Source organism: Oncorhynchus keta, unplaced genomic scaffold (genome assembly GCF_023373465.1).
Source record: "Oncorhynchus keta strain PuntledgeMale-10-30-2019 unplaced genomic scaffold, Oket_V2 Un_contig_18211_pilon_pilon, whole genome shotgun sequence".
Lineage (NCBI taxonomy): Eukaryota > Metazoa > Chordata > Actinopteri > Salmoniformes > Salmonidae > Oncorhynchus > Oncorhynchus keta.
In genome coordinates this window covers 16287-27811 of record NW_026280799.1, presented here as the reverse complement: position 1 = coordinate 27811, position 11525 = coordinate 16287, and the positions used below count along the sequence as shown (strand labels likewise).

General features: G+C 42.0%; 1 protein-coding gene across 2 annotated transcripts; it reads right to left on the bottom strand.

Annotated features, from left to right (window-relative positions):
- Positions 1–8: 8 nt before the first annotated feature.
- Positions 9–5544, bottom strand: LOC127920051 (ubiquitin carboxyl-terminal hydrolase 37-like). Of its 2 annotated transcripts, XM_052503885.1 has the most exons (11): positions 5090–5535; positions 4416–4768; positions 3794–3991; positions 3383–3514; positions 2627–2759; positions 2381–2517; positions 2159–2258; positions 1950–2029; positions 1505–1755; positions 986–1067; positions 9–169 (listed from the first exon to the last, which is right to left on the bottom strand). In XM_052503885.1, exons 1-11 carry the CDS (start codon positions 5141–5143, stop codon positions 157–159), a joined length of 1533 nt encoding a protein of 510 aa, XP_052359845.1. In that variant the 5' UTR covers positions 5144–5535; the 3' UTR covers positions 9–156. The 2 variants fall into 2 exon arrangements, 1 of the variants encoding a protein (XP_052359845.1); XR_008104934.1 differs by having other exon boundaries at positions 986–1755; positions 5090–5544.
- Positions 5545–11525: the final 5981 nt, after the last annotated feature.

Sequence of the window (11525 nt, the reverse complement as noted above, 5' to 3'; positions counted from 1 at the left end):
CACAAGAATATAGATGGTGAGAGTAAGCAGTACCTGAACATATAGAAGAGCATGTAGGCACTCCGGGCTCTGGTCCTCAGCACAGTGGCTTCATTGGACATTGACACCTGGCTGTCGTTACAGCAGAACCAGTTTCCACTGGCATGCAATATGTCACTAATGTAGTGCCCTGTGGAACAAGGAAGACAGACTAGAGGTCAAGGGTCAGGCTATTGTGGGTAATAGAGTGTTTTGTAACAGTTAAACAGTTAATTTGGGAGGTAATTTTATCTGTCACATGTGTCAAGTTTTGAAATCAGAGATAAACAAATACACATGGCATTAAATTAGGCATGCCTCTCCATTCCTTTCAATTAAATTGAGCAAACTCTAAACATATTGCAGTGCTTGTTGGGATGACACTTCACTCTGAAGCCTGCAGCCTTGCTCGCTTGGCCGAAATGGCTGTTGGAGGGTCAACTTATCCCCTAAAACAGGGTTCCACAAATGGCGGCCCGCGGGACAAATTTGGCCACCTATGTTTTCTAACCAAATAAAACGTAATTGTTAAAAGACTGTAAAAACACCAGCAAATCAGCTCCAAGTGATTTTCATTTTGGAAATCTGTTACAAAGTGTTCCCACGCACAATAAAGAGATATATGTGGTTGTACACAAATGTAAGCAAGGTTTGAAATTAGTCAAATATTATATCTGTTTGGCCTTCCTACAGTATATTTGCAGTCTACAAATTATTTGTAATTTTGTTCCACACCCCTTCCCATCTGGCTAAGAAAAAAACTGGACCCGAGGCTGAATCTAGTTGATGATCCCTGGCCTTCACCCTCGTTCATGTTCACTCCCTCAGCTTTGGGATGCTTGTGTATACGGCAGAGGCACACGTGAACATGCAAATTGAGATCCAAGGAGAAGGGAGTGATTTGGAATTCAGCTGATGTCATATGTATTGTGCATCTGCATGTGTGTGTTTGATGGTATTTACTTACCGGAGTTTGCGGAGCCTCCCAAATGAGAGACTACGCCAGTCAGCTGGTAGTAACCATTCACTGACTGTACTGGCTTCTGCTTCTGTAAGAAAACACATGTGATCATAGGATTCTCATTTCCTCTACAGTCCACCACACTGTCTACAGTCTACTACAGTACTAGTCTACTACAGGTCTACTACATCGTGTACTCCTCATAACTATCTCAGTGTTCTGTCATAACTTATTTTTCACTGGCTTCACTCTCTCTCTCTCTTCTCACCACTGAGGCTGTCAGCAACACTTTCCCTAGTTCCTGCTCCTTTGAATCTGAGGGGTCAAATATACATATCAAGAGCTGTGAAAATGTGGTCACTTGTCTGAATTGCTCTGGACTAAAACAGCTCCCATACATCACTAAAGATATCTGAGAAACATTTTAAATTGCAGCTTCCAGCTTCTCTGTCAGCAGGACCGTTTTGGGAGTGGGTGGTTTGTGTGGTGTTGGAGCAAGAATATTGTTATGGTGCCATGACCTACCTGAACAGCAGAGGGCGCTGTCTTTGGCCACTCCAGGTGGGCTGGAGACTTGGCTGGCGAGGGTCTGGGGGATGGACCCCTGGATGCTGGGGGCCTGGTTGGTGAGGGCCTGTGGGCTGGCACTGTGCAGGTGTGGCACCATGTCCCCACAGAGGGTGGAGAGCCTCAGCTCCGAAGGAAACAAAAGAGGAGCCTCCAGCTTCTCCAACCCCCCAGGTCCTCCAAACCTCTTCAGATGCAGAACCAGCACACTGCCCAGAAACAGAGAGGAAGAGAGATGAACAGACAGACAATGAAACCAGTCAACAAAATAACAGATGAGTGAAATTTGTTTGGTGGTGCTCAGCTCTAAGTCCTACAACCTGCTCAGGAAGGTAACTACTCCTAAAGGCTCAGGACATTAAACACTGCTAGTACTATGAGAGGTTATAAAGGGACAACTCACAGAGGCAGTGTGTGGAACTGCTCCACCTTTGAGGCGTGGAGGCCTTTACAGCCCTCACATGTGAATTCAACCTGTTCACTCTGGTTAGAAACAAAAGCATTACATAATGAATGATACCACTACAATAATAAGATAGCGTATTCTGAGGCAGTGGGCAGCTTGCCCTGGGTGTTAGTCTCTACATGCAGGGCTGAGCCCTAAGTTCTGACTTTGAAAGTGAGTGCTAGGCTGTTCAGCAAGGTGCGCTCAGGGCTGAAGTCCAATGAGAGGTGGTTGTAGTCCTCTCTGGTAGACGACTCGCGCCCACAGCTTCAGAAGCAGGACAAAGAGAAGAAAAATGCATCAAGTCTGTTTCTGTTTCAGGACTCTACAATGTTTCTGTTCTGCCATGTGTTTTGTAACATTACATTACACCCAATGGGAGCTCTTACCTGGTACATGTGCGCACCGACACAAGCTGGAACTCCAGCTGGGAAACAGGGCAGGTATAGTTCATCCCGAGTGTCTTCAGAATCATGCCCTCCTCCTTCAGCTGGCACAGCATATTGATGAGTAACTCGTGTGCGTCCTATGATGAGGAAGAGACAGAAACACACCAAGATAAAAGAAAATGATGAAGATAAAATGAACCCCTGCAAGAAGAGCACTCGTACACAAGAGAGTAGTGCCTCAGTTACCTGTTGCGTGTCCCCCAGATACTTCAAATCGTATCCCGACAAGGAGTACTTGACCTTCCACATGAGGTCTGCTTTTGAGGCCTGGTTTGCCACACTGTCAGGTAAACCCGAACGGTGCACATCAGACAGACACCTGTAGGGGAGACAGAGAGTAAGTTAGCAGCTGACTGGATGGTGTCAACCTACTGGATAACGCCTGAAGAGGCAGATGAGTAAATACAAATATGTTTTATCTAGTGGCACCCCATCATTAGAATTTATTCATTCGATTTGATGCAATTTCACCTTTGAGGACGGACAATGAAGCCAAACAACAAAAATGTGTTGTTTATTCTCTTAAGATATTTGGTTTGGATTCTGCTCTCAATTCCAGAGCATTTTTAAAAAACTACCAAATTTCCCACGGTAAGGTGGAATGTTCAGTCAATGAGCATTATGGGTCATGTAGTCATTCTACACTTTCCAAATTGGCCTACAAAATGCCTACATAATAATCAGTGTGTCATTGTTGTTCCTCTTGGTTATGAAGATTCCAAAAACAAAAAGAAACTGGAAAATAAACCATAAATACAATACACAGCAAAATATGAAGTGGTTAAGGTTAGGAAAAGAGTTAGGATTAGTGAAAGTGCTATCTTAACCTGCTACGACAATCCCTTTCTGTAGAAGTGGCGTGAAAAGAGTGTCCCTTCTTTAATTTATGACCACAATTAATGGGTGCGTGGGGTGAGTGTCTGCTTTTGAGCCTTCCCTTACCTGAGCAGGTTGGAGAAGGGGGAGGAGCTCCAGAGTTGTTCCTGGTGCAGGATTTCCTTTGAGAAGGAAGGCAGGACCAGGAGGCACTGCAGGGTGGCGTTAAGGAAGCAAGTGTTGCCAATGTTAGGCAACCTGTGAAGAAGAAGCAGTCATCAGTACACACATAGAGATTAATCATAACCTTCATATCTCTATAAAGTGATGATAATGGCAGGGGATAAGGGATACATTATATTTAACACAAAGAAGTGGATGTCCTTTAGACCAAGATTGACATAATTCATGGGTTTATAAATATCTAATAAAACGGACATGCTCGATAGTAAGCCTTATCCCCATAGTATATCAGACACTGATCTCTAAACAATAAATCACTTATATTCAATGCATTTGCAGTGTGTTGTGGTTTACCCAAGAAGTTCCATGTTGACCAGTTCCCCCCATTCTCCTCTGGCCCCCTGGGTCTCTTCTGACCCTCTGGTGGCTGAGCTGGTCCTGGGAAGAGTCATGCTTCTGGTGGCTGAGCTGGTCCTGGGAAGAGTCATGCTTCTGGTGGCTGAGACTGGTCTCTGGGGCCTTGGACTGGAGTGGTCCTGAAGAGACAGAGGTCTGGAAGGAGAGAAACAGGTCTTACGCCTCCAACACAGAGATATTATCACTCTACACAGTCTCTCTATTAAATACTGTACTGTACTATAAACACAGCTGAGTACTGCTGTCCATATAAATGCAGTGTACCAAGTAGACCAGGCCAATAGGTTAGTACTCTCTTCATCCACTAGATGTAGACAGAAGAGGCTAAAACTACAGTTTCAGGAAAATAACTTTCTGGGACTGTGTTTATCAAGTGTCTCAGAGTAGGAGTCAGTTTTGCATTTTAGATAGATCAATGAATCAGATTATTATGGACAGAGAGGACCTGATCCTAGATCAGCCCTCATACTGTTGATTAACACTGGCCCTGGTCTGGTAGCACTAAACCCAACTCTCCAAAGAGACTCGAGGATGGCACTGTACTTTATGTTTGGATTACCTGACTGTTGTGCCCTCCTGACTGGTGTCTCCATGACGGTCCAGAGGGTTGGTAGGAGAGGGAGAACTAGGGTGGGACACCACTGGAGAGGATTTCACTGGGGAAGGGTTTTTGGCAGGTGACTGGGGTACAGAGGGTTGTTTAGCAGGAGAGCAAGGCTGAGAGGAACATTTAACAGGAGAGGGAGGTGGATGGAGGGAGGAGAGTTGGTCAGAGGGTGAGGGGTCAGAGGTAGCAGAGCCATTCCGTTCAGAACGGTCAGATGGAATTGGAGAGGGGGATGAAGTGCCCCTCTCCTTCTTCTTTCTTGTCTTCTGCTCCACATCAACTGAATTTGCTTTCTGACGTTTTTTCTGTTGACAAGAAAATGTGATAGTGCTAAATACTTCCCCCCCAGATCCCCAGCCAATGGAAGGGGGTCATGAGAGCAGGAAGAGGTTGGCCTAAATGGAGAATCATAGGTATCTATCCTAAACCTCAAATAACACAGTATAGACAGGTTACATTGAGTGACATTTGCAATAGCCGAACTTCATGTACATTTCATGTACACTTTTTACGTATTCGTCAATCAGAATGTCATTTTACTTTTATTCTTCCCACTAGGTTTAAGAGAAAAATACTACTCCAGAATTATAGTAGTTGTTAATTGATTAAATGACCTGATTTCATACCTTTTTGCACCAGCAGAAACAAGCCATGTCGATAACCAATGAAGACTGATACATTTCCTCATTAACCCATTATTCAAATTGCTTTAAGACCATTGTGATGTCATCGGTCATGTATGACACAACTTGCGGGCTGCCGCAGAATTCTATGGCACATTATTTATGATTTAAGTGTCAGACATTGTTGCCATTAACGCGCGTTAGAGCTAATTTGACCACCAGAGAGCATCTTTGAGAAACATTTAACCGTTTTTAATATGAAACTAATCGTTGAATAACAGATCTGCTCTCGGAACTCATTTACACACGTTACTGTGTGTGTTTCGATTCTCTCTCGCACAAACACACACACACACGCTCACCCTCTATAACCACTCTTTATATTTACAGTGGTGATGGACAGCTGGAGGCATTTCGTTGTGAATTCTGAAAACAAGCCAACCTAACTCAGAAATACATTTCACTGGTTGCCATGGTGAATAATCCAATAATAATTGGTTGGACACATGAAAGGAAACAGAGTTTACCGGAAACTCAAAATGAAAATACTTGCAGATCAATTCAGATCAACAATTTTCAATAGTAGATCTAATTACATTTAGAGGATTCTAAATTAATATCTAATGGGCTTTTATACAATGATAATGCAGGGATAATAATAAATTCATATATCTGTAGCGGATGGGCAAATCTGGTTTTAGAGTACTTAAGCATTGAATACATAGAATTTTTCAAATTTTGACCTTTAGGCTCCACTTTACAACAGGACTCATCTCTGACTGCCTGCAACATCTACAGTGGTACAATATAAATATAATTTTGAATTACTTTTTAAAAATGTATATGTTTATTTAGTTATCTTGCTTTTCTCAGAGCAGCACAAAACGGTGCTGAAATAGTTGACCATACGCAGGTAGGCTTTTGCTTCAAATCCTGTTGTAACAATTGGATGACATTGGGAGTTCCAGTAAGCAACTATTTGTTGCCTTCATTAGCCTACTTTATTCTTAAAATAACTCCAGCACATAAAATAGAAAGGAGCCTTAATTAATTAACAATAAAGTGATTTAATTCACAAATACATTTGAATGTACTTAATATTGGCCATCAACCAGAAACACACCGTGGTAGAAACATGTTGTACATAGCTCACATAGCTCACAGTACACAGTACATAGTAAACATGGCCCACAGTACATAGTAAACATAGCCCACAGTACATAGTAAACATAGCCCACAGTACATAGTAAACATAGCCCACAGTACATAGTAAACATAGCCCACAGTACATCGTAAACATAGCCCACAGTACATAGTAAACATATCCCATAGTACATAGTAAACATATCCCACAGTACATAGCAAACATATCCCACAGTACATAGTAAACATATCCCACAGTACATAGTAAACATATCCCACAGTACATAGTAAACATAGCCCACAGTACATAGTAAACATAGCCCACAGTACATAGTAAACATAGCCCACAGTACATCGTAAACATAGCCCACAGTACATAGTAAACATATCCCACAGTACATAGTAAACATATCACACAGTACATAGTAAACATAGCTCACAGTACATAGTAAACATGGCCCACAGTACATAGTAAACATATCCCACAGTACATAGTAAACATATCCCACAGTACATAGTAAACATAGCCCACAGTACATAGTAAACATAGCCCACAGTAGATAGTAAACATATCCCACAATACATAGTAAACATATCCCACAGTACATAGTAAACATATCCCACAGTACATAGTAAACATAGCCCACAGTACATAGTAAACATATCCCACAGTACATAGTAAACATATCCCACAGTACATAGTAAACATATCCCACAGTACATAGTAAACATAGCCAACAGTACATAGTAAACATATCCCACAGTACATATTAAACATATCCCACAGTACATAGTAAACATAGCCCACAGTACATAGTAAACATATCCCACAGTACATAGTAAACATAGCCCACAGTACATAGTAAACATAGCCCACAGTACTTAGTAAACATAGCCCACAGTACATAGTAAACATGGCAAAGATGATTCATTCCTTACATAAGGGAGAGCAGGCCATGTCAAGACTTTCTCAGTGACCTCAAGTACCCAATAACTCTTGTCTTGAATGTTTTTTCGGGATGCATCAGTCTTGGTCACAGTATTAATGATGAACACCTGGAGGTTCACTGGTCAGCCACATTTGCCTCGGGATCCATCCCAGTTGGGGCGGCATGTAGTCTAGTGGTTAGAGCGTTGGGCCAGTAACCGCAAGGTTGTTGAATCAAATCCCTGAGCTGACAAGGTAAACATCTGTTGTTCTGCCCCTGAACAAGGCAGTTAACCCACTGTTCCTAGGACATCATTGTAAATAAGAATTTGTTCTTAAATGACTTGCCTAGTTAAATAAAAAATATAAGTATCTGTCTCTACAAATAATGGGTGATACTGATTCACGTGTACCTTCATCAGATGAGCGGAATGGTACTGCTCTGCATCCCCATCGATTGTGGTGTCCTATAATAGAAATGGTAGATCAATTAAGAATTAAAAGTGACTCCAACACACAAATGCTGCATAATGAAACATGTTTTAAGAATGTAGCAAAACCAACTGCTTTCATGGGAACCATGTGTTTTATCGGTGTGGCCCGTTGTCCAGCCCTTTGTCCACCGATCTCCACGGATGGTCGTCTGCATGGTTGTTTGCTCTGAAAAAACACATTCATGTTTTTAGTACACAAGTATCGATTGTATTACACAGTATGCCTACACATGGACAGACTATATAAATAAAAAAATAAGTAAATGCATTGAATCCAAAAAAACTGTAGTTTTGGTGATCCTCCCAGCTCTGGCTCATTTTCTCAAGTCCTCTGGTGGTTACAGTCCTAACCCTGGAACATATAGCACCATAGAATGGGTGGAGTTTGGGGCAGGTAGAGGAGTACTGGAAAGGTGTGACTTTCAGGTTACTATAGGCCATAAGTATACAGCAGATCGCCGAAAAGTCCTCACTTTGATTATGCTGTAAGAACATACTGTAGCAACATGACCAGGATCTCTATTCATTTAAGTGAGCAGATTGGGGCTTTCAGGGGGAACAGACAATCTACTGGAGACATTTCAAAAGTACTGGTAGACTTTAGGATTTTTGTCATGTCATCCAGGTCAGGATAAACAATTATTTATACAAAGTACTAACCCTGACTCTCGTTTTTTAAGTGTTCATAGGTCTCGGTCTATATATTCCTGGTGGGTTTTTTTCACAAACAATGCTTGTTTTATTTAAACGCTCTTCACACACCATGCTTACTTGACATCAAAACTAGGGATCAATTGTAAAGTTGTGCAAGTTGGGGGAATTTTCACGCCTACATTAGCCGGGCTATGAAGAGTCTAATATTTCATCATGGGTGGATGGCTTCTTTTGTATTCCAAAGTATTGAATGAATGTATTAATTGCTGTAATTTATCATTCTCATTCTCAAAGGTGGAAACGCTGTTTACAGAGTTCACAATCTCATTTTCATGTTCATGTTTAAAAAATATTGATATTTTGGAGATTATTTTGTTTTCGAATAAGTGAAAATGTGCGGTTTTAATTTGATTAAAGGGAAAAAGGCCATTCTTGAACATGGGGTTAAACAATAGGCCCTTTTAATTTTGTCTGGCTTGCCATTCCAAATTAAATTGAATATTTTTTCTCATATAATTTACAGGTCACTAGGTGTAGGCAAAACCATAAACAAGTAGGTAAACTGTGATATGACTAAATAGTTCATCAGCGTGATTCTTCAAAAAATAGACAGGTATTTTCATCAAGTACAGGAGATAGAGTTCCTCACAGGTGTGCCTGGCATGGATTGTGACTCAATCTCATTCCTCTTCAATGCATCATTTTTATTATATTGAACTTGGCAAGTCAGTTAAGAACACATTCTTATTTTCAATGACAGCCTAGGAACATTGGGTTAACTGCCTTGTTTAGGGGCAGATCAACAGAATTTTACCTTGTCAGCTCAGGGATTTGATCTTGCAACCTTTCGGTTACTAGTCTGGCGTTACTCTGGACCCTGATCTCTCTTTTGAAGAACATATCAAGACCATTTCAAGGACAGCTTTTTTTCCATCTACGTAACATTGCAAAAATCAGAAACTTTCTGTCCAAAAATGATGTAGAAGAAATTAATCCATGCTTTTGTCACTTCTAGGTTAGACTACTGCAATGCTCTACTTTCCGGCTACCCGGATAAAGCACTAAATAAACTTCAGCTAGTGCTAAATACGGCTGTAGAATCCTGACTAGAACCAAAAAAATTGATCATATTACTCCAGTGCTAGCCTCTCTACACTGGCTTCCTGTCAAAGCAAGGGCTGATTTCAAGGTTTTACTGCTAACCTACAAAGCATTACATGGGCTTGCTCCTACCTATGTCTCTGATTTGGTCCTGCCGTACATACCTACACGTACGCTACGGTCACAAGACGCAGGCCTCCTAATTGTCCCTAGAATTTCTAAGCAAACAGCTGGAGGCAGGGCTTTCTCCTATAGAGCTCCATTTTTAAGGAACGGTCTGCCTACCCATGTCAGAGACGCAAACTCGGTCTCAACCTTTAAGTCTTTACTGAAGACTCATCTCTTCAGTGGGTCATATGATTGAGTGTAGTCTGGCCCAGGAGTGGGAAGGTGAACGGAAAGGCTCTGGAGCAACGAACCGCCCTTGTTGTCTCTGCCTGGCCGGTTCCCCTCTTTCCACTGGGATTCTCTGCCTCTAACCCTATTACAGGGGCCGAGTCACTGGGTTACTGGGGCTCTCTCATGCCATCCCTGGAAGGGGTGCATCACCTGAGTGGGTTGATTCACTGATGTGGTCATCCTGTCTGGGTTGGCGCCCTCCCTTGGGTTGATGACGTGACCCTCCGCCAATAATTACATTTAGAGGACTGGACAATTCTAAATTAATATCTAAGCAACATTTATTGTCAGGGTAAATCTGATCTGTGAGAATTCTGTGTATTTTTGGGGTGTGCGTGTAGGACAGAGAAATAGCAATTCCTACACTATTCTTCTAAATTCAATCACCTTCTTCAATAGGGGCACAAGGAGAACCAGATGCAGACACAGGAGGCAGATGGTTCGAGCCCAAGATATTTATTAACAATCCAAAAGGGGGTAGGCAAGATAATAGTCATGGACAAGCAAAAGGTCAAAACCAGTTCAGAGATCCACAGGTACATGATGGTAGGCAGGCTCGAGGTCAGGGCAGACAGAATGGTCAGGCAGGTGGGAATGGAGTCCAGAAAACAGGCAAAGGTCAAAACTGGGAGGACTAGTAGAAGAGAATAGAAAAGTAGGAGCAGGGGAAAAAACACGCTGGTTGACTTGAACATACAAGAGAGACAGGAAACACAGGGATAAATACACTGGCACAGAGAAACAGGAAACACAGGGATAAATACACTGGCACAGAGAGACAGGAAACACAGGGATAAATACACTGGCACAGAGAAACAGGAAACACAGGGATAAATACACTGGCACAGAGAAACAGGAAACACAGGGATAAATACACTGGCACAGAGAAACAGGAAAAACAGGGATAAATACACTGGCACAGAGAAACAGGAAACACAGGGATAAATACACTGGCACAGAGAGACAGGAAACACAGGGATAAATACACATGGGAAAATATGCGACACGTGGAAGGAGTGGAGACAATCACAAGAACAGGTGAAAAAGATCAGGGTGTGACATCTTCATCCTCATAATTCAGTTAATTCAAATACAATTTTGAATGCACAATATGAGTTTATATTTGGTTTATACCACCCATTCAATGACAGCATTAATTCAGGTAGAGACACATTAGGGGTTGGGACCCAAAAGCATAATCAGTGCAGGGAGAAGACACAGGTACAGACGCATATTAGAGTTGAGGTTAGAAGTAGAAGTTACTGTATTTGAGCACATTCACATTCGCACACACACACACACACACACACACACACACACACACACACACACACACACACACACACACACACACACACACACACACACACACACACACACACACACACACACACACACACACACACACACACACACACACACACACACACAATAACAACGTAAACGTCTCTTGTTTGTTTCCACAGAGCCTGATAGATCAGGGAAGAGACCCTTTCTAGTTGCTGCAGTGTTTCTGGGGCTGCTGTGTGTTCTACTGGCTGGGATCACAGGCCTGTCTGTCTACTGTGAGTTTGTGTCCAAGTTCATTGATTATCACCTAGTTGTAAGACGTGCAGGTTATTAGGCCTATTTACCTGGTGTTTTACCTAGTAACTATGTGTTTATACTTTGTAGATAACAGAGACATCACAGATTCTGAGGATAAAAGGAACAACTTGTT

Bases quoted from the DNA above. Each gene is read 5' to 3' on its own strand.
- LOC127920051 (XM_052503885.1), bottom strand. From the start codon at position 5,143: ATGTATCAGTCTTCATTGGTTATCGACATGGCTTGTTTCTGCTGGTGC. The intron at 2,030-2,158 runs GTCAGAACTTAG...GTTTCTAACCAG, and splicing joins GCCTAGCACTCACTTTCAAA to AGTGAACAGGTTGAATTCAC. The intron at 1,068-1,504 runs GTAGGTCATGGC...GTTTTCTTACAG, and splicing joins CAGCGCCCTCTGCTGTTCAG to AAGCAGAAGCCAGTACAGTC.